The following is a 27,959-nucleotide window of genomic DNA, read 5'->3' as shown; positions in this document are numbered from 1 at the left end:
TAATAAGAAGGAAAGCTGATTAAGTCATGGCCAGGATCCCTCTCTCCCCTTTTCTCATGCTGCTGCTCTCTCTTTGAATCATTCTGTCACCATGAAAATTACCGCCTTGTCCTTTTGACATTGCCATGATTAATTGCAGCAACATAAAGGTGTATATGGACCAATGCATGATTGTTACATTTTCAAAAACGTTTTGGATTTGAGATGTTGGTGAGGTGGGGGCGGCTTGGCAGTGTGCAGAGTGCAGGTGCTTTCATCACTGTCTATTCACAGAGAAAATGCATCTCATGCCATCCCAGCTTAATTTCACCACTGCCATGGCATTGTGTATGGGGTACTGCTTAGAATTACATCTCTCTTTTTTCTGAGCTCATTCATTTCAGAATGAAGTAAGTGGTTTGTGTCTGGTTTCATTGTCTGCACATATTGGACTATGAAGTATTTGGGGATTTATAACAGAGGCGTGATTGATAATCACTTTATTCCGTGCTGTAACACTGTTTGTAAGAGAACAATACAACATCAATGCCAAAGCACTCAAAAATCCCCTTTTACATGAGAGCAGGCACTACTTTCCAAGTCCTACAGCAGCTAAATGTATTACCTAACAAGCCAATCTGTTGATTAAAGACAATATAGCCATTTAGTACCTTTGTGCTAGCTAAACTATGGAGGACATGTTTAGAAATTCCAAGATTAAAATGTAGTATTTTCTAGCCACCTTAAATTAAAGAGAATAGCCTGGCATCTATCACATTAACAGATTTTTGTGTTACAATTGATTGTACAATAGCCATATTATTTCATTATATGGCATGGAAATTGACTTTTCTTTTCATCAATACACAATGAATGCAGGGAAACCACTTGAAAGGCGACTCATCCAAAGCAGCGTACAAGAAAAGTGCCGTGTCACTTTGTAAAATGCAACCATTTATTGGAGACATGTATCACAGGGAGAGACATCCTCAGTGTTATTTTGGCAGCTTTATAATCACTTGTGTAAAATTAATCAGTGTTTGCTCTCCCATATGAACAGAATGAAAGTAGTGATGCGTTTTCTGTTATCTCTGCCTGTCAAACAAGGAAATGTGGGAAATGAGATTTTAGCAAATTAGCAGGTAGCCTAAAGGAATGCAGACCAAGAGATGATAGATGTCTGCTTAAGTGTGCTTAGATTTATATTAATATAAACAAAGAAGGTTTTGTTAGGGGCATGTGACATATGGTCTGGTCTCTTCTCTGTCACTTCTCCACTCCCTCTTTTTTGTGTTTGTGCTGTCCAATATGCCAGATGTCATATATGCCATAGATGTCAGATATGTCAAAGAAATCCATGATGTCGGCATTAATTGAACAGTGTCTAACAAGTTGATGTTTTTGTATTGTTTTTTTTTTTTTAAAGTAAAGTAAAAGTGCTGACATTTAGCATTTAAACCAACTATAACAATAGTGACTGTCCATAAATGCCAACAGATTCGGCTGATTAGCATTAAAAATAATATGATTCAATATACAGCTAATGTATCATTCACAAATACTGTAAAATAGTGCAATATATCAAGGGAATAGCTCCTGAAAATTATGATAACATATGCTTAACACTGAATAAAAATGGTTGGCAAAGTTGTAAAGAGAAAGAGTGGTCATGATCAATGCTGACTGGAAGACACTTGACAGGATATTCACTAAACAACATTACAAGTTGCAATCTAAAATGAGTTCACTCAACTTCTATAACAGTCTTATTTGTAAATATGTACTATAAATAAATACTATTTTTTATCAGTGTCTGCAGTATTTTCATAACCATATGTGATTTACTTCCTGGTAATGAAAGGGAAAATGGAAAAAGCAACAGAACTGCAGGATAATAGCAGAAAAACACTTCACTCTCTCCCCACAGCTACATATCTGTCTATCTATTCATTCATGTCTTTGATGAAACTTTCATTGATTCCTTTTCTTATACCTCAAGCATACAGGTGGCAAAGAAAGATATTTAGTCATGGTGTGAGTCACCATGAATAGATAAACTGATGCTTGATATTTTGCTGGAGGTAACACCTCAATAAAAGTATTAATTCTGACTCGTTCAGATCACAAACAAGCCCTTCCATGCATCGTGTTAAGTCATGTCGATGTTTAATCCATATTTCTGCTATCCATATACTGTGAATTAACTTGTCTGTTAATGTTTACATAAACTAATCAGTTGTTCTACATAATTAATTCTCTATTATACAATCTATAGCCAGCACAGGTGTTATTGTGTACCCACACCATTTTGTCCAACAAAAGCTACAGAACAGGTGCATGAATGCGTCTAATCCATGCTGCTCTCTCTCCACCTGCTGTGATAATTAATGAGGTGTTTTAATACACAGTGAAAGAAAAAAAACTCCTTCTCTTTGCAAGTTGTGGTGTAGCTGTAGGAGTTAGCAGCAGACACAATGGGGTCATCATGGATCCGAGGTTGATGTTTCTACTTCCCATAGTGCTATTGGATTTTAAGCTTGGGATCTGCAGAGCACATAAGGTAAAACCAAATAAACGGTTGATGAGTATTGAATGCTCCCACATGGTATATTCAACAGAGGAAAATGTGTTAATCAGTGTAACTTCATTTGTAAATTAGCCTTTCATGCCACGCTGAGCTATAATCAATACACTTGTACTACAAAAGGTTTATAAGAAGATACTGAGGATGTAGACACGAATGCTTTGTGTGGAAAGTTGTTTGTAGGTATGGAATGGACTTAATGCATGAGCTCTTCTACATTATCTTACCAGTGGGCAGGTAATCCTACACAACCTGCATCTTACCTGCCCTTAAGCTAATTTGAAATTAATTACATGTACCCTATAGAGGAGCTTTTTTTCTTCTTTCTATTTCTATGTCAATATCTTGTGTGTGCGTGTTTGAGTGCGCATTAATTAGAAACTATGGTTATACTTAGTAGGCGTAGTCATTACTTATCTTTTTAACAACAGATTGCAATAATGTGAGAGTTCAGAATTTCTCCAAGGAGAACATTTATTATCACAGTTGATAGACTGTATGGAAAAAAAGAAAGAAAACATCCTCTTCAAGTTGTGAAATTTGTTTTTCCTATAATAAAATATTTAATTGAATTTAATAAAAATGCGTTCCAATAAATAAGCACTGCAGTGTGTTAACCTCTATAGTCACAACTGAAAATGAACAAACTAACTTTGAGAAAACGTTAAACTTGTCTTGATGCTACATCTGCATTGAAAGTGTGTTACAGGTAGATGGGGCCACAGAGCAGTCCAGTTAGAGCAGCAGGTTGGTTAGGAGGACAATTATCTGTGGTACTGAGTAACCAGTACTGTTGGTAACGCCTTTGAGCAAGGGCACCCAGCCCCTTGTGTATGTGTACCAGCTGTGATGGCTGGCATGAGAGAGTTTTTAGAGTTGGCTATAAATACTATGATACAACCCAGCAACACAATACAGATTGTTATATAATGAAGTTGCATCTGTCCTGGCAAACATAACCTCAACAACAAGGTGGGCCAAAAAGACAGTCCCCATCCATCAGTGTTTTAAAATAAAGTTGCTAAATAAAGGTTAAATTGAATGAAATCCATAAGGTTTATAAATCCTCAGCCAGGCTCATTTCATTTTTATTGGAAGGTAAATCTCTCCAGGTATGAGTAGATCCTGTATTTTATGTCACAGTACAGCATGCAGCTTAGGACAATGTGTCTGAATACTGTATTGTCAACATGTTGAGGGAAAAAAACATTTGTCATATTAAAGGTTAATCATTTTTCATACAAAGGGTTGTGCATTATTAAATTGTATAGTGGTCTGGGGATTATACATTCTATCCCTTATGTGAATGTAAAAATATTATCTGGAGTTATTCCTCTGAAGCTTGGCCTTATCCTGTTTGCATTCATTATTGCTGTTTACCCACTCGCAGCATCAGCGCTTGAGGTGGCACCATATCAAAAGCATGTTTCAGCCATCTCCTCACAAAAGCCTCAAACAATACAGTGAAATGCAATGTTTACAATAATGACTCTTTGATCTTTGGAAAATTGAATTCAAATGACCAAAGGTCCGCAGAAGAGCTGCAGATTAAATTTTCCTTTCTTGAACAACAAAAACGCAAGAATATGTGTTGCAGAAACAGCAGCACCACAGTGAACATACGACCTTATTCCAATGCAAATACCTGCAGGTTATGTACTGAGAATGGGCATCAATTCCCTGCCAGGAGATTAGGTAGCCAGAGATGTTAATGGACTGTTAATGGTGAGAAAACTCTTTACTGAACTAACACAGTGGATGAGCCTAATTTAAAATAATCTCCTAAAGCTGCACTTATCAATGTTTTAATATAAGCAACAGAAAGAAAATGACTGTGTGGTGTGAAAGTTGACCAAACTAAAGATAATTATCATCCAACTCCCTTCAGCTCTACAGAGGATTTTAACATCTTACAGCTGATTGTTGTGGTTTGATGGTCCACAACTTTACTGTTTGTTTGCTGTCACAGCTCAACTCAACCCTGCAACAGGCATCTGCAAGTTCTTTGTGAAAACCACTGTCTGCCCTGCAAAAAACAGCAGACAGACACAGTTTGAAGCTAACTACTGAGCATGGTGGAGAAATTAGCACCTAATAAGCCAGATATTTTCCTCAGGAACTGGTGGAGAATGAATGTTAAACTCAGATTTGCCAGATGGCCAGAAACTAGATGCCAAATTCTCTGTGTCTATTGGCAATTCTTTTTTGCCCCCCTGTCAGTGTTCTGTTCAGGGGCAGAGATAGTGGTTTTGGGGCTGCAGCCCTAAATGTTTTCTCAAAAGCCCCAAATCGATTATTTATATATATATATATATATAAATAATAATAATCGATTATATATATATATATATATATATATATATATATATATATATATATATATATATATATATATATATATATATATATATATATATATATAATCGATTATAGTCAGAAAAAGTGACTTTGTATATATATATATAGTCACTTTTTCTGAACAGTAACTTCAACCAGCTGCCAACTGAATCTGAGTGAGACTATAATAAATGTGATAAAGAGTGATACTTCTGAAGATATTTCAGTTGAAGCATTTTACAACCAGAGTGAAATGTAATTAAAAATGAATGTAATATGTTTTTCTTTTGATCTAATGCTTTTTTTACTATTTTGTTTCTATGTGCATTCTTTTTGGAAAAAAAAAAAAAGGACCAAAATAAATTACTACTACTACTACTACTAATTGTTGCAGTAGTCATACAATGCAGTGAAATTTAATTCTGCTCATGTGAACAATCCAATAAAAAAAATAAAAATAACCTGGGTCTGGGTGCTCTGGTCTTAGCCTCGGATCTTGTCAATTCCTAGATCTGCTCATGGTTCTGTTTAAAGCTTTTTGTGTGTGGCCAAAAGGTTGATTGTATGTTTTTCTTTGCTGCAGTTACAGAGTGCCGTAAAATATGTCTTTGCAATTCTTGTTTCCACTTTTCTTTCTCCTCTATGTCTTTTTCTCACTCAATTTCAATATTCCTTGTTCTGTCTTGAAGGTCTACTTCAAGCGTGATGGTGAGCTGATAGAGGTGATCTCCTACACTCTACCCTCCGCCGAGCAGGGAGGCGGCTCAGCGGGGGTGAGAGGGGCCAGGCCACTCATCAGTAGGGACCTCGATGACACTAAGCTGCAGAGGTCCCTCTCCCTCCTGGACCCTGAAGGGCGGTCAGCCCGTCTGTACACAGAAAGCCCCCAGCGTGTCCACACTCAGGGCCAGCAGGCCTCTGAGCCCAGCCCTGCCACAGAGGTCATCCCAGAGACAGTGGTGAGCCGGGAGTTCCCCCGCTGGGTGCACAGCACGGACCCTCTCTACTACTTCAGCCACACTCACATCCCCCAGAGTGATGGCTCTGTTGTGGTCCAGGCCCGACTCACCTGGACCCTAAACCCTCAGCTGGATAATGATGCCCTATTCAGCTGCGAGGTCAAGCATCCGGCGTTGTCTATGCCCATGCAGACAGAGGTCACTCTGGGTGAGTAAGATGCAGACTAACTTGTTTTTGCGTGCTATTCTCAAACCTCCAAACACTTTTCTCATCTTCTCATCGTCCTCTATTCCCCCTCGTACTCCACCTAGACACACACACACACACACACACACACACACACACACACACACACACACACACACACAGTTTTCTCATTTCTTCTCCCTTTTAATCTCCTGATGTCTCCTTGTATCCCCTTGCCACACTTGGAAACCAACTGAGCCCCCTTATGTCTCTCTTGCAAATGTACTCAGAACAACACTGATTTTCATTTGATGCCGCTTAATTGTGTTACAGCTGAGCAGATTGCAAGTTTAGCGGCGAATGCAAAACTCCAAGTGACTGACAAGGCAATTCATCGAGCTGTCTGTTGCTAGATTGAGTTAACTCATTGCTGTTATTGAAAAAGTCAACCTGAATTAGTGAAGTCAGATCAGAATTTAGACACACTGACCAGTGTTATATCATTGGAAAGGCGATCTCAGAGATGCTGCCCTCCTTCAAACTTCAGTGAGCATCTGTCTTAAGCTATGCAGTCTCACGCTTCAGTATTTTAAACAGAAAGAAGATAGCTTCTAAAGTTCATCACTTTTATTCAAAGAGAGAAACACTATGGCAGTGGGATTATTTGTTTTTTTCATTTAGCGATGCAGGTACTGAATTACGAAAAGAAGTCATACTTTAAGTGAAAATTTATTAAGTTTTAATGTGTGATTCAGGAGACACACACACACACACACACATTTTCTGATAATTTTTTTAAATCTAAAAACAAAGATGGCTTCCAGCACATCCAATTAACACTTCAAAGGCAATATTTTGGCATGGTCCTCCTGGAGACAAGCCACGCAATCCTGACATGATAAACAGAGACATTATCTTCCATGAGACACTAGCAATGGTTGAAGGCGGAAAGAGACACTGAACTAGAAAACTACGACTGGTGTTTGCTGGCTGCATTGTATCATGCTGTCAGTATTTTATCTCACATTACCACCTTTCATCTAATTAAAAGTATCCCACTTAATATGCAGGTGTGCAGCTTTGGTCACTTTGAGTTGATAGAAATTGCTATTATTATTTTAAAATGGAAAGTCTTCAATAGGCAATGCATTATCTAAAACAAAGTTAGTATATTTTAATTGATAACGTGATAATACACAGCACAGCTCTTAAGTAGTGGCTCTAAGTACTGGCTTGAATTTTGGGTAATTAAAAAAAAAAAAAAAAAAAAAAAACACCTGGATGTCTTTGGTCTAAATGTATTCTTGGTGGAGATGATGACAAATAATCTTGTTGTAGCAGGTTGAAACATCCATGAGTCCAGCTTTCTTTTCATGGCACACTCCTAGATTGGCGATTGAAGAAAAAAAAAAGTGTTCTATTTTTTGTAACTTTCAGTTCTTCACTATTTGTATGCCAAGTAGATTTCCTGCCAGAATCCATATACATATCTGGGTTAATAGGGTGAATCTACAGGGTCTCAATTAGTGGGGAAGGGACACTCCTTTCTGTTGTAGCATCTGAATCAATCTGTTTTCAGTTCAAACTGACAAGAGGAGTGTACTTTCTCCATACAAATCTGGCATTAAAAATTCAAAACAGCTTGCATTATTCAAGACTTCGTTTACTGTGAACAAATCATACGAAAAGACTAAATCCGACTTCTTATGTGTCCGTGCAACAATTCCTCCAAATTAAAAAAAACCAATACGTTGTTGGTCACTGCTTGTGTCATTCAGGCACTCTAGAATGACACAAGCATTTTGAGCTGATGCCACTTTCGGATGAAATTGGAAGGACAGCATAATTTATCTGAGCCTTTCAAAACTGTTATAAATCTCTGTTGTGTTTTGTAATGTGGAAACACTATGGTTACGGCTTGTAGGGTTAGGGTTAGGGTTACTAGGGTTACTAAGGTTACTAGGGTTGGGGAAAGATCATGATTTGGGTTGAACTACTTCCTTAAGATTTGACCAAGGTCACAGCTTTTAAAAAACAATGTTTTATATTTATTTTTATATTTATATAACACAGCATATCCTGTGTTAAAGCCTGTCGAATAATCCATCCACCCTGACCTCTTCCCTATGTGGACATTGCCGCTCTATAATAACGTCACCTCATTTTGTCCTTTGCTCTAGTCATAATTACTAAGGCTGCTAGGGGGCATATGTCATTTTGGGTCACTTGCATAAACTACAGATCCTGACGATTTTTTCTTGGCAGGACAGTCACAACTGTGGCAATCAGACACAAACCTGTTCATTACAAAGACATAAATCTAAAAAAAAAAAAGATTAAGGTCACAAATATTTAATTTATTTTAAAATATTTCTAGTTTTAAAATTGCTCACACAACAAATACATAAATAGTATACATTTAATGTGCCGCTGAGCATTTTTGGCAGCGGGTCAGTGTATGTGTGACTTAAATTAAACTGAAGTGACCATGGTCATAGAATTATGGCACAAAAGGAATACTGTATGTTCTATTAGGCTTTGGCTACACAGGCAGCACTTGTTGGTAAGATCAATTCATTGTTGGATTTTAACTTTGGTCTCTTACAATTTGGTCATATTAAGAAAAATATAAAAATGTTACTGCCCCATCCTTAGAATTAGTCAATTGTGGCTGAGGAAAGGACCCAGTGTCAACAAAAACCTTTTGCCCCTTATTTAAAAACCTATTGTCAGAGCTGGTATTGTCACTTTTTTAAAATAGTAATATCTCATTTCATACAAATGTTGTTTAAAATATCTGTTATCGTCATATCCCAAATGCACAGAAATATAATACATCACATGTGAGACTGAGACAGCATAAGTTAAAGGTATAACGGCATGAGCTGTCTCCTGAAGACAAAGTATTGCAATAAGATATTTTAACAGCTATTTGCCTCTTTCACATGTTGATGATAAAGCAGATGACATACCCTGGGGGAATGGGCCCTGTGAAACTCTTGCTAAATGTCAAAGGCACTAATATTTTGACAAGCCTTTCTCTCAGTTTTGTTTGAAGTCATTAATTTACCACTACCTTTGTTCTTTCTTAAGAGATGGAAGGAGCATCGCCAGACATTCTTTTTCCCACCACCTAAAGAAAAAAGAACAGAAAATGTGCGTTTGTTGATTCTAATTAGAGCACACTTGAAATTCAAAGCGTTCATAGACCTGCTTGGGGCTTGATCCATCTTGGAATGGAAGAATAAAATAAAAAAGATATGATTGTTATTCAGGTCGGAGGTTATGTACAAAAGAGTTCTCCTCCATTTGAATCTGCTCGTTATAGACAAAAATTAGAACAGAAGTTTTTTTCAGAGTATTTGAGGACTGTTTAACTCTAATTTAATGTGACTGTGTAAAGCATCTCAGGATTCCCATCACTTACATACCCTATTCATTTATATTATGCAGCTATAACTGGATAATTGTACTCAAGAACTGTCGTACTGCATATACACAGTGGCTCTCCTGGCTCTCTCAGGTGTGTTTGGTCAGGAAATGAAAAGGAGGTCTTTGCAGTGCCCATAAGTGATAAATCTTTCAGAGATTTAATATTGCCACATGAGACAGAGCGACAGTCTGACAATCGACCAATGTTGTATTACACTTCATGAATATTCATGGATGGTTCCATGCATACAAATTGATTTGAAGCTGGCGCCGGGCCTTGGGAGTCTAAAGAAGTGCTACACCTCAACGAGATCATGAGGCAGGTATATTCTGCACACCCGGATTGTATTCATGAACATAGTGCTTCTTAATATTTAAAAGAAGCTCTTTGCTGTGGATTTTCGTGAGCTTGGGTGTTTATTATTCAACATCATTAGACAAGTGGTGGAATTCTCATTTCATACCCTGTACGGCAGTGAGAGGAGATCCAGGCTTCCTCACATCTCCCAGTCATTGCTCTGCCAGACCGTGATAATCAAAGAGCAGATGCTCAGTTTCAGAAAGGCGTCTGTGATCTGTGTGTGTGCATGTGTATATCTATGTGTGCATTTTGGAGGATTGGGTGCGTATGCATGTGTATGGTTATTTGTATGGAAATCCCTGTGTGTTCACTGTGGGCATGTGTCTTTGTCTGTTTGCCAGTGGAAATATAGATTTGTCATGTGTACCTAGTATGTTGCTTGTATCCATATTCACCTGCAGCTCAGTTCCACATTCATCCATTTGTCTTATCTCGCGGCTTTGGGTCACCTACTCTAGCGTGTTGGTTGAATCCATGAAAGACATTACACAGCAGCTGATTCACCGCGATAAAGCAATCCAGCATCCAGTCAGGCCTTTTAAATTTTGTTGTATGCCTGTCCTGCTTTTTTCTTTTTTCTTTTTTCTTTTTTTTTTTAACAAAACCAGTCACCCAAGTAATGTGGCAGGTTCCCTTCAACTGTTTAAGTCTGTTGTGCAGCTGGGCAGACCTGCTGATGTCTTAGCTTGGTATTAAAGCACACCTGATGCTGGGTGCGCAGTTGTGTCTCTTGAGGGCATGTTTATTCTTGACCCCTTCTGAAGTGATAACAGTTTCCTCTTGCAAATTGAAGAAGCTGGGTCTTAGGTGACGCTCTCTTGAGACTGTGAATCATTTCCACAGTGATGCCCTCACCCTCAGAGAGAGGTTGTGCTATGTCCATCACACTGCATGCTGCCCTAATCAAAGGTGGTGACGTAGGACACCAACTGTCACTGTTGGAGCAAATCCCAGATATCAGCCATCATCTTCCCCGGCCATATGCCTTGCAAGCTCCATGTGACGCCATGACACTAGTATTTAAAAATACCCTTCCGTCAGCGTGTGGGCCGTGGAAAGATAGTGCTTCACACTGTCATGCCAAAACTAACCTGTGAAATGCCATCCATCTTCAGCATGAAAACGAACACTTAGCTATGTCAAACTGCTCACACTATGTCTTTGGTTAGGTTGCCAATATAAATATGTGGATGTTTTCCTTTAATCTTCAAAGAGCCACAGATTCCAAAATGTATGTTAGATAAGAAAGTTATTAGACTTTGCTGACTAGTTTGGACTGAGTTAGTTCATGAATAATAACAAGATGTGTTACTTGTGCTGAAATGTATCCAAAATATTTTTGTCAGCTCTTTCTCCCCCTTGTATTACTTCAATTCATTACTTCTGGTTTGCCGTTTTAAGCAACTGAAATGTTTTTGCTTCCATTTTATAAAATGATCTTCAGACATGATATACAGTATGTGGGCAATGCTACACACTCAATCCTATTTACAGATATGACAGTGTAACTCCTTATCCGTTAGTCTGATGCAGGCTTGTAGTCAATGGATGCCTAAGAAAAGGTGGTGCTTCATTAGCCACAGTGGACAGTTTGTTGCCAGATTAATAGCTAAAAACTAAGGTCATTTGTCTATTTATTTATTTATCCTTTAGTTTAAGTCATCAATGAAAACAAGCATTCAGTGTGATTTATATTGAGAGTTGAAACCAAATTAATTGAAGAACTCCTGGGGTGGACTTGTACAGGCATTATTGATAGGATGCCCTTAGCTTGAGTCTCATTGCATGTGCTGCTCAGTCCGTTTGTCTAACATATGGAATGGGACAACGTGTGAAGCAGTGTCTTTAGGGGAATTGTTAATCATCTCAAATTGTGCAGAACTTGCTTATGTGGGTCTAATGCAGTATAGTGTGCAGCTCGGGCATAATGAAGTGACTCACGTTTTTATACCATTATGCAAATCGCTCGTTTTATCTCAGCATTACATATACAGGACAATCATTGGCCCCTCACAATCTCTGAATATTAGAATTTCCCCTTTCCCTTTCCTGCTTGCGCCCCTATTGTTTTAGAGGGTCCAAATGAAAGCCATCTGGGGGCCGCTGTCCACACCAAGACAAGGGAATTAGCTCTCTGAGTGTCCCTTATCTCACTGCCTCCACACTCCACCCGGTGCACTCCCATTCTGCTCTAGTAATGAGTATCTACCCAATTTAGTTCTTTTTCTCTCCAAGGGGGAATAAATCCAGCACAGTCCTTTAGATGAAAGAACCTGCAGGTCCCTCGTCTCTCGCCCCGTGACCTTAATTGACAGGAAATTGTATTTGTCTCTCTCCCTCTGTAACAAAACAGGTGTCCAGCAGGATTTGCTCTTCATGCTCAGTACAATGACCTTTGTCTCTTTGTCTTTTTTTCTCTTATCAGCTGCTCCTAAGGGTCCTAAACTCCACATGTCCCCCACCAGGGCTAAGGTAGGGGACACGGTGCGCATCACTGTGCAAGGATTCCAGGTAGGATCTCCAGGGGTAAGTGCATGGGGTTTGAAGAAAAAGAAAGGCCAAGTTCAGGCCAGTCTAGAATAAGAGACATCCTGTTCATACTGTATGTGTGTATGTGTATCCTGTTTTGTTTTCACTTTATCACTTTGTTGTGCATAGACATCTTTTCCTTAGTTATTTTCAGTTTTACGTACTTACTAAATATTAATTTTGTCAAAAATGTTACAAACCAATTTCATTGGATTCATATTGTCACTTTGGAGCCTTGCAGTATTTTCAAGCTATTTGTACTCAGTAAAGCCTTGGGGAATAAAAAAAGGCAATGAACAACCTTAAAGCAATTAATTTGTTTGAAGTCTATCTGATGTCCACGTCTGTCATTCTTAGCCAACAGGCTGACATGTTATGCTAGCTAGAGTATTTTTTTTTCTGCCTTGAGACATCTTGCTCTCTAATCCAAAAGAAGGGGCTGAAGGTAACAGCAATAAGATTGTTTTTGTGTCACTGTCATCCCCTGTCATAAAAAGACTATGTCCCTAGTGTGAATTGGCTGTGGATGGTCCTGATCTCTTTGACAAGAATGACACATTGAAGCCGGGTAGCTGAAGTCAGTCAAGTGAAGAGGATAGGGCTAATCCTGATATAGGACATGCTAATGGACTACAGCACAAACTGCCTTTGTTACTTCTCAGGCCACTGCTTCAGGAATCTATAGAAATCATAATTCAGATTTGTTGTTTGATTTTATTTCACTCTTCTGAGACATGGCTAATGTAAAAATGCGTGTTATTGTTCTCGGTTTGGTGCACCGAGATATTGCCTGTACAGATTTGTACATGTGTTTATGTCTGCCCAATGACCTCAGGATTATTTTAAAGGTTTTCTTTGAACATTGTTATGACTAGTTATTGTAAACAGGCTTGACTATGGCATACAGCCAGTCAGGCCCCTCGGCAGTGTAGGCATCAGTGCATGCAGATTGATCAGAAAGCAAATTTCCCTTATCCTTCACTGGACCAAGGCTCTAGGGTTTCATAAGTAGATAAGATTGTGTGTCAAGACAGATAATTTTGCCTTGCCTTTCTCTTAGTATGATAAAATGGATGCCAGTAACCCCTCCAGTTTATTGTTTTAGGAATATATTATGGATGATGATCCTACAGTGTGGGATTTAGTTTGTACTACTTTTTCTTGTTGCTTTATGTGTGAGATTAATAGGGCATTGGCGGTTTCAGCAGCACGGTGCACAGATCTTTTTTAATTTGGACTCCATAGGCTCTTGGGGATATGTGACAGGAAGGTTTTACTTAGACCCTTTTAGTGTTTTTTTTCTTCTTTTTGTCTTAATGTGACTTTTTCCCAAAAGCCTGTCTAAGTCTACTAACTCGTTTAACCTCTGTCATTCAAACACAGAGCATGAAGAACCTTTTTATTATGTATTATATATGTTTTGAAAGGTTGGACAATTCACAGTTTTGTCACAACAATCGCAAACCAGTTAATTTGGGATTTTCAATATGACCATTTCGTAATAGGTCAATTCCAGCTGTCCCCTCCAGGCATGTTTTAAGATGTATATAAAATACTCTACCTTGAATAGTAATGTCTGCCTAATATGGTGTTTCTGCAAAAAAAAAAAAAAAACTATTCAATTATCTTGTAAAAATTCCGTAAAATGGCATCTTATCCCTCTCCCTCATTAAAAATGACAGAAGCCATGAATATGCAAATGCATTTTATTTCAGAAGGTTAACTGCTGGACAAGATGTCTCTTGCTTCACTGTAAACTCCATTCTCAGTGTAAGTGCACTGGAGGCTTCAAGTTTCCACATTACAGTTTTGTAAGCTGAATATTCGACCAGGATTGACTTCCAAACCAGGTGTGATGTCATCTATCGTGCTTATTGGCCCGCACCCTTAAAATTGGATTTTCAATAAGCACAGAGAAACTTTCCCCTTTCAGCAGTTTAAAATGATCCTTGTAGTCTCAAACTCTGCACATACATGCGTCATTCTGCACAATGATGTCTGTTGTCACTGTTTTTGTGTATTGGTGTTGCATGTCTGTGTTTGCAATGGAACTGCTGATGGCACATGAAAAATTTCAGACCTGTCTGACAATAAAGTATTATCTTATCTTATCTTATTTACAATGGAGCTCTAACATTCAACTGTAGAAAAAGAGGGAGAAAGATACTTTTGATTGGAGGGGGACTTGAAGGGCACTTTCACGCCATGCACGTTTTGAGCAGTTTATCTTAACTCTGAAGTGTTTGCTTTGTTCGGACTTGTGAGAATGATATCATTTGAACTTGGGCGCCAAGCATTTTTTTTAAAGTGCCTGCCCGTTTTCCAAATAGTTTCTAAGGATGATTTCTCACATGCTTCTGGGTAACAAACCATCTGGCACATCAGGTTATGCATGCCAAATAACTGCACCAAACGTGCTTGCCTCAATGAAAGAATCCAAAATAGGCACTTTTTGAGTCAATGGAGAAGGATGTTGACATCTGAGAGTAGGCAGCACCTGTGCTTGAAAACCCTTGAAGGAAGGACAGGCTGCAGTCTGAGCTGATGTTCAAATTGAACTGTTCCTACATTTGTTATTGTGGTATAAACAGTTATTTATACCATAAGACAGTCAAAACTTGAAATAAGTCTCGATTTGTTGTTTCTTTGTGGGTTCACCCCACATTTGTAAAAACACTAGTTTTATCTAAGTTCATGCACTTGAGCAATGTGAACGAAAACAAACCAAACTGAGAATTAAACTTTGCAATATATTCCAGCTCATTGAGGCCATTGATTATACTCCTACTCCATTCACAGTGTTTCTCACAAAGGAAGAGGTCATATTGTTGATCTCTCAAAACTTCATTCCTCCAAGGTGATAGCATACAAGAGATTCACCCTCATATTGTGTCCCCTTATTATCTATGAACATGTCAACACACTGATATAAATGAAATACTGCTTCATGGAGGGTTATACTTTTAGATTGGAAATTGGGGGTGTTCTCTGGAGGGCTCTGAATGTGAGGGGAAAAACTGTTGTAAAGTGAAGTGTTGATTATTAATGCATGTTGTTAACTTGCTGTTGCATTAGGGGGAAAAAATTGGAGCTTGTATTATTCATGTATCCTTTGCTCTTAATCTCTTGGCTGAGACTCACAGACTTTCTCTGCACCGCCCTCTCACCCCTCCCTATCCTCTATTTCGCTCTATCTCTTTCTTCCTCTCCTTTCTTTCTTTTTTTCATCCCTGCTCCATCCCATCTGGGTGTTGGATTTTGATAGAATGAGGTGTTCCCCGAACCCCTTTTCACCTGGACGCGGGTGGGGGGCCGCCTGCTGGACGGCAGCACTGAGCGAGAGGGGAAGGAGCTGATTCTGGAAAGAGTGCCAGCTGAGCTCAATGGCTCCATGTATCGCTGCACGGCCCAGAATCCTCTGGGCTCTACGGATACGCACACTCGCCTCATAGTCTTTGGTATGTATACTCCAGAGTGGCTACTACACTAGCAGTTAAATTGAAATCACATTTAAGTTTGATGAATTATTTACAGACTGATGAATATGAAACATTTTTTTCTTTTTTTGTGACTGAACAAATTGGATCCACAAGAATTATCTGGAACACTTATACCATTACACAGTTAAATGTCATGGAAAATTACATAATTCTACAAAATCCATTTGAAGTATCTACAGTAACTTTGAAAAATACTTAAGAGATTTATGTGGCCACTTTTAGGTATTAATCATTCATGTAGCTAAGTGTGTGATTAATAAGAGATTGTATTCCTAATTGGCTCAACAACAGATTCTCAGGCTGCACTTAGTGAGATAACTATTCTCTAACAAGGAATTTAATGACTATTCCATCAGTGGCATGGCTTGCACTGCTCTCACGCACTTAAACACCAGCAGTGACATCAAATCCCCATGATAGAATCAAAAGATCTTTGTTGTTGACAATGTCAGACAAGCACTTTGTTCACTGGCCAAACGAAGGTAAATGTGTTCATTGGAACATGGAATTTGTTCATTTACTGGTGTTGATGAGGGACTTGGATTTCTTACAGTCTCTATTGTGTCAGTGTGTCCTGCTCCTCTGGATCTGTTTACACTGGACACTATTGGAGGAAGTGGCATTAGAAGCATCCATCAATGGATGGAAAGCTATTTTAATCAAATCAAGTTTTTATGAGAGAGAATTTTATATGTTTGTCTCATGTCTGAAAAAGCCCCTGAGTCACTCTTCCCTTAAAGTCAAACTAGCAATCTTAATGAGACTTAGTAACATATCCTTGAAATGTCCAACACAGCTAGTCTGAATTGAATGCTGTCACATTAATTGAAAGGCAGCTGCAAACTAAATGATAAATATATGTATAAAATAAGGAGCAGAATTATATGTTCTGTCTGATGAATGATTAAATTAAAGAGGAAGTTTAGGAGGGGATCCAAAAGCATAACACTGTAGTGCCGTTAGTCATTAATTGAGGCTTCAACTGCAAAACAAGTTATGAAATCCATCACTGATGCAACCTGTGAGAGGACTTAACACTTCCTTGATTTCATTATTTTTCCAACGTTGTTCTGCAGCAGTGATACCAACCCCTCTCGCGCCAAATATTGCTCAAACATCAAAGCCGTATCCGTAATGGCCTTGTCATGTTTGAATAGAGCTATTACAACATTTACAGAAACAGAGAACTACGTCTGAAAGCCCAAAAGACATTACTATTGATGAAGCCAGCCAGTCTGAGAGGGGGCAATTTAAGGCCTGTAACTGACAGGAGCCCTAAAAAGTACTAGAACATTAAGTAATTTTTTCTAATATTAAATTATTAAACTATCACCACCCTCCTATTTACATAAAATGGTTCGGTCCTGTCCCCAAGCGAGGTGTGAACTGTACTTGCTAGCAGTGAATTGATAGCAAGGCGGAGTGCTGGTGGAGCATCATATCTCAGCTTGCTAATGACAAATCTGACTTCCAAAAACAAAAAGAAAGATAGGAGACAAAAGACTGATTGAAAAAAGATAGCTGTAGTCCGTGAGTGGTGAAAATAAACCCGTTAGCTTAGTTCATGGTGAAAAAAGCTACTTTTGCTCCCCTAACATTAGTTAGTTAACATCTAATTTATCCATTCATACTAAATCAGTGGTCCCTGCCCCTGTCTGGTGCCAGGCTAACCAAACGCAGCTTAAGCTCAGCAGCTCAGCCCAACTGAAGAAGGTGAGCAGAAATGTGTGTGGCACGCACACACACGTACAGTCAGCCATGAAGTGCTCTATTAACGTAAATTAGATTGACACGTTTTTCGTACCTCATTGACTCCAAAACAAAGAATATTGTATCCATCTTCTTTTTTTTTTTTAAATCTTCCACCTGAAATACTCCTGTGAACAGGTTTTAAGTATGTCACAAATGGACAAATTACTGGGCGGGTCTAATAAGAACCCACTTTAAGGGTAAAGCGCCACTTTAGGGAGGCGTTACCTTGAGAGGCGTTTTGCTAGGAAGAGCACTAATGTCTATTTAACACCCTGATGCACCCTCAGGTGTCATCGGCTACGTGCCTAGTATGGCCCATCTGTCTGCCTGCTCCTTGTAGATTGCTTCCACTCGTGCTTAGGGGAAGTAAATGGTGATTAAGTGACCTTGGCACCATCCCTCGTGGCCTTGAGATGAGACACTTCTCTCTCTGCCGGGGGCAATATTTGGGGGCTCTGCTCACTTGGCAAAGTGTTCAATATACATCATCAGGAATAATAGAGTATAATGACGGCTTGGTATAGAGACTCTCCACTGTCGCTGAGCAGCGCTCACGTCTTGATGATGTACATTTTTAGCCACCCTCAGTGATAATACCCTCTGAGATTACTGTGAAGTGAGTCAGCACAGAGGAGTCGGGCAGTGACACACACATAGGCAGGGACCCAAACTGCACACACATGCAGAAACACACAGATATGTATGCTTATGCAAATTTGCAGGGGTAGGCAAACACAAGTGGGCATATGCACAGTGTACACACTAATTTCTCTGTGCCTCCCAGAGGAGCTGCTATGTTAATGGGGTTGCAGTAAGACCAGAAAAGTTTCACAACGTATATGTAGCTCATACCTGCTCATATGTGAAGACTAACATCCAAAAATAGCTCACAAAGTGGAATTTAGGGGTGTTACTAATACTCAGCAAGCCCTCTTGCTCCTTCCTTGCAATTACTTTATCCCTCTGAGAACTTTGAAAACACGTTGTCAGAGTGTATTGTACAGGGTGGACATTGGTGCTACTTATTAAAGGTGGAGTCAATTTCTCAAAACCACTCTCCCATACTGTCTGGCTACAGCTGGTCTCACGGCTGCTAAAAGTGTCCTGGTTGTTCTGGAGCAGTGCTCTGTGTTCCCAGTTCCATTAACAGGCCCTGTCTTTCTCACTGGGGATGTGTCATTTAACATGTGCTTCAGGAACTCTGGAGTTCAGCTTCATTAGAAAGCCACAAAACCAAGAGATCACTATTTTTTTTCTCTTTCTCTCTGTCTTGTTCCTTCTCGTTCTCTTTGTCCTCTTAATTGTTCCCCCCTTCATTCACTGAGTTTCTCAATTTCAGAGTAACAATTAATTGTTTTGATCATCTCTGTTGATCTTTGTTTTTCTTTGTTTCCAACAGAAAATCCAAGCATGATGAAAAACACACAGAATCAAAACAGTGAGTATTTCAAACACATAAATGACCTGCTGTGTGTGTGTGTGTGTGTGTGTGTGTGTGTGTGTGTGTGTGTGTGTGTGTGTGTGTGTGTGTGTGTGTGTGTGTGTGTGTGTGTGTGTGTGTGTGTGCATGTGTGCGTGTGTGTGCGTGTGCATGTGTGTGTGTGTTTTAATTATAATGCATCATATGATTCCTGCTGTATCATTTGATCATCATATTCCCAGAGACGCTGTATGTAATATGAGAACAAAATGAGGCACTGCAGTCTGTTTTGAGAGGCAAATTCTTTGGGAGACTGTGGTTTCAATATTCAGAGTATTGACAGGTGGATGTTTCCTGAATGCATTGCCCCAGATAGACTGCGTGAGAGTGATTCAGTCAGGATTAATCTTTGCCGATATTCAGTAGCAGCAAGCAACAAGCCTTTTCCAATGACTAACCGAGCCTGTCACTTTTGGTTGAGTGTGAGATTATTGGTGTTTCATATGTGCAGTGGTGGCTCATTTGCGGCTTCTGAGATTATCATATGTAAAGATGAGGGATTGTCAGCAGAAGCTATAAGGTTGTGACAACAACCTTTCCATCTATCCCCTTTTCTGCCACTCCCTCTCTCTTTCTACGTCAATCTTTTTTCTTTCTTTTTTTCCTCCTCCCTGACTTTTCACACTCACATTCTGAATCTTAGTAGCTGTGTTTCCATCTATGGTGAAGCAAATTTTAAGCAAATTTTTGAAATGACGCAGAAAAGAAAATAAGAAAAAGTTAATTAGACCTGCTTCCATCAGCTGGTTTGGAGAGAATAAACTAGGCTACGCAAACTGTAGTTTCATCGTAATTGGTAGTATAGGCTACTTTACACATGGCTGTAATAAACAAAGTAGAAGTAGAGGTTGTAAATCTCTGGAATATCCAGGAAGACACTGTCAGCAAACACAGCTGATCAGTAATGTGAGTCAAATGTTCAGAACTTATTCAACTAAGGTGTTTCCATTTCCCATTTAGTGCATTAAAGGTGCAGTGTGTAGAATTTAGTGGCATCTATTGGAACAGATTAGCTAAAATTTAATATAATATTGTATGCTTTAATTTTTGAATAATCACCTGCAAATAGGAATCCTTGTGTTCTTGTTACCTTAGAATGAGCTCTATATTTTTACATAGCAACCGCCATGTTTCTACAGTAGCCCAGAAAAGACAAACCAAATACTGGTACTGGTAAATACTTGTAAATATTTGGTATTTTGCATTTTTCTTCATTTTGGAGCCAGCCACTATATGTTCTCCTACACACTGGGGAAAAAAGGGGTTAGGGTGGCAGTATTCAGTTGGTTGAAATCCCACACCTAGATGCCACTGAATACTACACACTGGTCCTTTAACTTAATTAAAAAAAGGAAAAAACATCTCAAGAGTGTGTGAAAACTATTTTGGGTAATTGAGTTTTTTGAATTTTGCCTTTTCTAATGTGATACTCTAAAATCCATATAAAATACAGTGATGGAAACACGGTTAATGCCAACCCATCTTCCCTTTTCATCAATTTTTTGTATTGCTCTTTGTCTTTTTTTACCACTTTATTCATCCCTCCATTCTCTTTTCTGTCCATTTCCACCATATCAATAAATAAATGATTTCCTTCTATATTCTCCTGAAATGAATTAAGACTGAAATCAAGTTGTGACCCCATAGCAAGACCCTAGATTAAAGAGGTAAAACTGAATAAAGTATAAGAGGAGACTTGTGTAGATTAGTTTACAAGCAAGACTCCTACAGTAGCCCAATTTTCTTCAAGCATTACATATTATATATAAATCAATCTACATAAATATACAGTTGTTAGTGAAATAATTTTCAAAGTTATGCTTTAAAATACATCAGTAATGTACACTAAATGTTAATTGTAACTTCATACCATGAAGCAGGAATCAATAAAACATCCATACTATAATCGATTTTTGATGTGAGCTGTTGTTAATAAACTGGAAAATGTATTTGAATGCTATACTACATAGTGTATAATCCCTTGTGCATGTGTGCACCGCCCTTATTTGTCCCAGCGTACAGTGTGAACAGCTTCCCAAGCAGATGGCAAGCAGAGCTGTCTTTAAGCTGAACTGCACTAGTCAGGCAGGATTTGAACAGTTTTGTAGTCTGACATGGGTTTCACTCTTTTTCACGCTTCCCCTTTCTCACAGTTGCTTTGTGTTTCCTACTTCAAATACATCTCATTATTTGTCTCTCATCCTCTCTCACAGTCAATTTCTCTATCTCTCTTTCTATGCTCTTTATTTTTTCCACCCATCTCTTCCTTTACATCTCTACTGTTCCCGTCTCTGCTAGTCGTATCTTAGGGATGCAAATCTGAATATGCAAATGCTATGGTAAGCACAGGAGCAGGTGTGTCACAGCAAGGACAGAATCAGGTCAGCATGGACGCACAGACATGCCTTGCATGCAAGTCAAATTGTTGTACAACATGGCCCCAAGAGGTCACCGCAAACGTGCCTGATCGTTTAATGGTTGAATACCCGACTCCTTGCCTGCATGGTGCAAGTTGAAAGGACCACCCTTGTCAGTCAGTCAGGGCCACAGCAGACAAGAAAACTATGCTACCCATGAGGAGTTATATTCATTCATATTTGTCAAAATTCCAGTCTCCCAGACAACTTGACAAGCCGAACTGTATGGCAATGAAATAAATTTAAGAGATGAGTGAAACTGAGGGAAAAAAATGTGACATTTTCTGCCTCATAATACTGTACCTGTCAGCCTAGGCTTGTGGAAGTGTCAAAAGTTTTGGGTTGTCATGTTATTGTGGACAATGCATTATTTTGGCCGAGATGAGGGGTGTAATCAAAGTGAAGTTTCAAATGATGGACTGCATTCAAAGAGTCAAAACTAACAAAACCACAAGAACCTGAGGCTGTCATCATGTAATATGCATTTTCTCTTTTTTTTTCCTTTTTGGTAGACATGTCATGACTGCAATGCAAAATTCAAAATTGAACCCTCTTTTAGAACTGAGGTCGGATCAGAGACAGGAGCCAGACTGGTAGGAGGGCAAACAGATGTGTCATAGCCACAGTCAGAATTATCAAGTAGGTTTGTACAGACAGCCAACTTAACTTAAATCTTCACTGGAGTCAAAGTAGTCATATAGACGTGTGCAAGAAGACAGCAAAAGCATGATGTTTTCATGTGGCATTTTATGTCCTGTGCAACTGATGTACAGTCATCCTTTATGAAAAAGAGCATGTTGCCACAGAAATGAGTCTAAAGTCGTCTAAAAAAGAAAAGAAAAAAATCAGGTTGGCAGAAAAGCACTGAGGTCTGAGCCAAAATCTGAAGGCAAACAGATGGCTGGGTGACTTGCTTCTATGATTGTAGACTAGAAGGGGACCTCAGATGATGATCTTATGGTTGTATGAGCCCATTACAGAATGAGATGAAGTTCTTATTGAGAAGATCCAGTTGAGATTGTCTAATGTTGTATGACATACATAAACAGAGTAGAATATACTGTATATAAGATGTTGCATTATGTTGTTCTGTTCTGTTACATCAATTAGGGCGATATCATGAAACTTTGATTATTTAATTTAAACAATCCCAACAAACATATGATCCAACTCTTTTTTGATCCAACTCATAATAATAAAAACCCACATTGCTCACCGTGCAGACAATATTTCATCATCCAGACTGCATTACGTGTCAGGTCTAACCACCAGATCAAATTTTGAATCGAATTAATCTCGCCACATCTCATTGTGGTCAGGCACACTTTGTTATTGTTTGTGTGGCTACAGTCTGGAGAAGCTGTTGGTTATGTCAGCAAAGCCACACCCAGAGTAAGCCACAACTTTCCTCTGCTCCAAATTTCTCTTTGTAAGGTATCCAATACCGTAAAGCCTCTCTCGCTCTGCTGATCTCTCCTTTATAATCTAGTATCCCTGCTGTGGGCCTTAAAACAACAAGTCAAAAAAAAGTAGGGCTTTACTCCACACACCACCATTTTTATCCAAGCACTCCTCAAATATTGGGAAAGAAAGAGAATCTTTGTGTTTCCCATAACTACAAAAAAGACAAAGCGGGAACATTTTTAGTTGCTGGTGTAGCAGTGACACTATTCTGTAGCACATTATCTTCTCAAAGCACGACTGTCATCAAGTCAGCACACTACTAGTCCAGGAAACTAATGTCTAGAGAAATTAATGTAATGTAATACACACAATACATACAATTTCAGATTAAAAGGTGCTGTGGTTAATTAGCTACAGGCAATTAGGCAACATAAGATTGACTGTTTATGTCATACTGTTGTTCATTTGTTGTCTTTTTTTTCAAGTAGGCCAATAATAACATTTTATGGCAATATTATCTCAGTCGAAATTATTATAATAAACAATATTATTTTGATGATAATATACAGTACTGGTCAAAGGTTCATTCAAGGTAATGGTAATGTGTGTTGAAACCTTTAACTGGTACTGTATATGGAATTAAAGCATATTAAAACATACCTAGTTGCATTTATTAAAATGACTTTCAAATAAATTAATATTACTTCTTATTTTATTGTAAGGCATTTGTAAATATGTGTTTTGGCCATTCTGATTTATTAGTACATTGTTGTTTACTTTAAAACAAGGGCTGAAAAATACTACAATACACACTAAAGGTACCATATCAACTGCATTTAAATAGGGTCTTAAGTCATGCAAAATGGGACTTGAGTTTTGAAGCACTGTTTTGAAATATGATGTTTCTGACATAATGAGTGGAAGAGTGAGGAAGTATGTCCCTGTCTGACTGGATGTTTTTTTGTGTTTGCAGATGGAGCCTCCTGCATGGACGTGCTCGGACTGACGTGGATGGCACTTGTCCTCACAGTGACAGTGGAACTGACGTGAAACCTCTCATCCAAGACATTCTCACTCACTCACTCGCACACATATTTGCCCTTCTTACGCAGCATATATATATACACACACACACACACACACACACACACGCACACACAGCCACACTCTTTCCACAATCCTGCAAGCCTTCTCCAGTCATCAACAGACCCTCCATGCGTCAGTCGATCAGGAAACAGCGCTGCCACGGGATGGCGCACCACTGTTTTTGTAACAAAAATAATAACCGAGATAATGATTTAAAAAAGAACAACGTGATGAAAATGACAATAACCACCTCCTATATAGCCCTGCCCAGTTACACCTTTTTTTTTTGTTTCTTGTCCCACGTCTGCCTGTTGATCAATAAAGTCAGTCAATTTGAAACGGAAAAGAAAAAAAGCATTTGGATTTTTTTTTTTTTTTTTTTGATAAGTCAAAATGTCATTGGTGTTGACTGAAATGTGAAAAGTGGGACTGGCTTAGGCTGTGCCACCATATCAACCACACCTGTCTGTTACATGTCCTGGGATGCACCTGATTAGCAGCGAGCTGATAAACCAAGGGAGAACAAATGCAGATGCTCCAAGAGAACAATCTTTTTTTAATAAAATACAAGTATTCCTTTTTTCTTTTTCTTTTGATGGCTCGGAATGTACAAGAGGATTTCAATGCATTGAAAAACTAGAAAAAATATCTCCTTTTTGAGTGTATTTTGTGTACATCAGTGTAAATTTTAAAGACAATTAAAGAGGTTATATGGGTTATGGTGAGGGATGGTTGCTGAGATAGTTGGAGTTTACACTTCACCTTTGTTTGTACTTCATTCAACACTGTTTTCAGAAATAATCCTTGGCTGAAAGGACAAAAACATTAATACCCTTTCTGTTTCTCATTTGGTCTTTTTATATCTATATGGCAGGTCTCCAATGACAGAGTAAAAAAAAAAATCTAACATATGTCTGCTGTTTTGGGGTTGTGGTGCATGTGACGTTTGAAGATTCTTTCTCCTTTTGGTGTGTTGCAATTGACAGCACTGCAACTCATTTTCACTGGCCTGTAATCCAGTTATTTACTTGTGACATACTATCTTAAGTGACCTACATTGTGTACAATACGTAACTCTTACCCAGACATTTACAGTACTAGTAGGATCATTTTAGCCACCATTCCAGGGAGGTCTTCACCTGAGGCAGCGTGTGTAAACAGGGTTGTTGCATTTGTTTCATTTCACCTGTATTAAAATGGAGAGATGATAAAACTCACAAGCCTTGACTTTGCTTACAACACTGTGTTCAACATGTGTTCCAACATGTTTGGTAGCAGATGTGCATCTTTCAGTCCTCCTTAATTCTGGCTACAGGTAATATATCTAATACTGCACACGCCTGCATATCTAGATGGCTGCAGGAATTATGTGCAATCTAATTTGCTGATAATCCCACCATATCAATGGAATTTGAAAGACAGCATGCTATGCCAAGAGAGATAGACTTGTTTTCATTTTTTGCCCAGCTACAGCAATGTTCCAAAAATGTCTTTGTTTCAGATAGTTCTGATTGTATTGACCCCAAATTGGCTTTTGAAGGAGATTCTGACATTGCTGTTAACCCTTGAAGTTTGTACTCTCACACACACAGTGAAGAGTAGTTTAATGCAGAGTAATCCTGCATTTTTTGGACTTCACAAGAATTGCAATTTAAGCTATTCTGAGGACACAACATGTATTAAGGGATTAAGGTTTAAACCAGGTGGGAGGTAAGAGGAGAGATTTTTAAAGCTTAGTCGAATAGAAAGGATAGACCTGTCCGTTTGGGATATCGGCTCACCTTGCCAAAGTACAATCCATATTCCTGCATTCCTGAGATGAGAGCTGCATAGCACAAACATTATTAACAGACAGTCAAATGCACTTTGAATTAATTTTTTTTTCCAGTAAAGGAAGCAAAGGGCACAAATCCTTGTCCACCCACTGTATAGCATTATAACTCACCTATCATTTTAATTTTGATTCAAGAGGCACTTCTGTGCTTTTTTGCTTTTATCACTCTCTTCGTATTCAAGAGAGAAAAACAGGTCCATGCATTTCTGAATGCATTAGAGAATGTGCAAATTATCTTTATATAGTATGGCTTAATCATCATGCTAGTGGATGATGTGCATCATAACTTTGTGTGGGCGTGCATGCATGTGTGTGTGTATTACAAATGTCCACAATTTAATGACGTATGAACACTTCATGTAACTTAAAATTCATAACATTAGATCAAAGCTGTCTTGGACCAAAAAGATCCAACAGGCAATTAAGATGACCCTTTTAAATATCTGTCTCTATTACATTTTCTGTTACCCAGAAAGAAAGGGTTCCTATATTAGCCATCGACGTGAAGCATTTAATTGTTCCCTTTAGTTGTCATTGTTCATAATTACTGTAACATCAATGTGAAAACAAGAGCAAGGCTTTCATGTGCACCTTTTCTTCACGAAAAATAAGTGAAGAAAAGGTTTATTTGTGACTGGATGAACCTTACAGATTAAGTTTCACCTGCTGCAGCTTTACTAATTATTCCCTTATTTTCTTTTAACAAGCTGATGATTCAAAAAATGTGATGGACAATTATATCCCTTTGAAGGCCATGCTTGACTAATCTCTGTAGTTATTACAGGAAGAAGCTTAAATACCTGTTAAAAAATGTCTTCTGTGCCCTCTGTTCTTGTTCAGTCACACAGTGCACAAATATGGCACAAGCAAGAGGAGGTGAAAGTGCCTCCACCCAACAATGCACATGGCTGACAATCATTTTCACAGCAGTTTTCTGATAGTTCACCTGAGCTGGGAGCAATGGTGAGGATAAGAAGCTGCCTCTACGGCCCATCTTTGAATTATTCACGAGTCAACCATGCTTGCAGAGTCCAGTTTCCTTTATGTCGTCTGCAGGCTCAGCTATCAGATGACCAAACAGCGCCCATGTCAGCTAGAACACCTGACACATCTGCTATGTGCCCGTTCACGTGATACACCTTTAAAATGCTCCACAGAGTGCTGTTAAAATAAACACTGTTCTGTTGTTGACCACAGCCTTGCTCGAGTGTGTTATCAGCACCATAAATGACAGCCTGACAGTACGGACTGCGTGACATGGCTTCCATGTGACAAAGATGTATGTTTGCATTTCAAAATAGTGTACAGAAATGAATGACGCTGTCAAGTTTCTCTGTAGACACACTTTCCATCTGGCATTCTTCAGATGGTTATCTGTATTATTTACAGTTTTGTGATTTTATAATACCAAGTGACTGACATTTCATTGTTGACAGAGTAATTTAAGCATCCACACTGGCACAGAAAAAGACCTTTGATCTGTGCCATGACTGCACAAACAGATGTATCCTGGTTATTAAGCATTTGATAAATGTCACCTATCATCTTAACCCACCCCTTATTCAAACCATGTTTTCCTCCCACAGTTCTAGCTGGGTATTTGAGCAAGTTAAAGAGTGTGATCTATCATCATATTTTCATGGACATTTTCAGAAACTGACACAATAAAATATTTCCTGTTCAGGTAAGCACAGAGAAAGAGATGCACCAGCAAAAAGAAAGCTGAAACAAAGTTAGGATTAGAGTGTAAATTCAAGAAGTTATTTCCCTAGAGATTTGGATGACATTTGGATTGTTATGGGAAAAGCTTGGGTGAGTGAGCTAATTTCATAAGTAAATATTGATCTATGGGGTATTTACATATTCTGTTTATGGTTATTGACTCTACATGTGACTGTCACAGGTGGTGCATGACCAACGCCCCGCCTCTACAGAGCCAGGAATGCAAATAGTACCTCAAGAGGTATCATTTTACACTTGATCCTTTGGGCACAGAGGTACAGACATCAGATCACAGAAATGAAAACCAGACAGTGTGCTACCGTCAGCTGAGACCCTTTGACAATAACATGCAATAGGATCAGTCAACCAATCGGCAACACCATCACTGCTACCGCT

General features: G+C 38.7%; 1 protein-coding gene across 2 annotated transcripts in view; it reads left to right on the top strand.

Annotated features, from left to right (window-relative positions):
- The window catches only part of igsf21a (immunoglobin superfamily, member 21a), a 168,545-nt gene extending 144,574 nt beyond the window's left edge, over window positions 1–23,971 (top strand). Inside the window, exons 6-10 of one of the 2 annotated variants that reach the window (XM_062415440.1) lie at window positions 5,590–6,067; window positions 12,265–12,350; window positions 15,634–15,826; window positions 19,020–19,058; window positions 23,895–23,971. In XM_062415440.1, the coding sequence (XP_062271424.1) occupies window positions 5,590–6,067; window positions 12,265–12,350; window positions 15,634–15,826; window positions 19,020–19,058; window positions 23,895–23,971 (873 nt within the window). Of the gene's footprint in view, window positions 1–5,589; window positions 6,068–12,264; window positions 12,366–15,633; window positions 15,827–19,019; window positions 19,059–23,894 lie in introns of both variants that reach the window. The other variant, XM_062415441.1, reaches the window with a different exon arrangement.
- Window positions 23,972–27,959: the final 3,988 nt, after the last annotated feature.

This window comes from Scomber scombrus, chromosome 3, assembly GCF_963691925.1.
Source record: "Scomber scombrus chromosome 3, fScoSco1.1, whole genome shotgun sequence".
NCBI classification, from domain to species: domain Eukaryota; kingdom Metazoa; phylum Chordata; class Actinopteri; order Scombriformes; family Scombridae; genus Scomber; species Scomber scombrus.
Note: the sequence above shows the minus strand (reverse complement) of the source record. Positions and strands in the feature narration are given on the sequence as shown.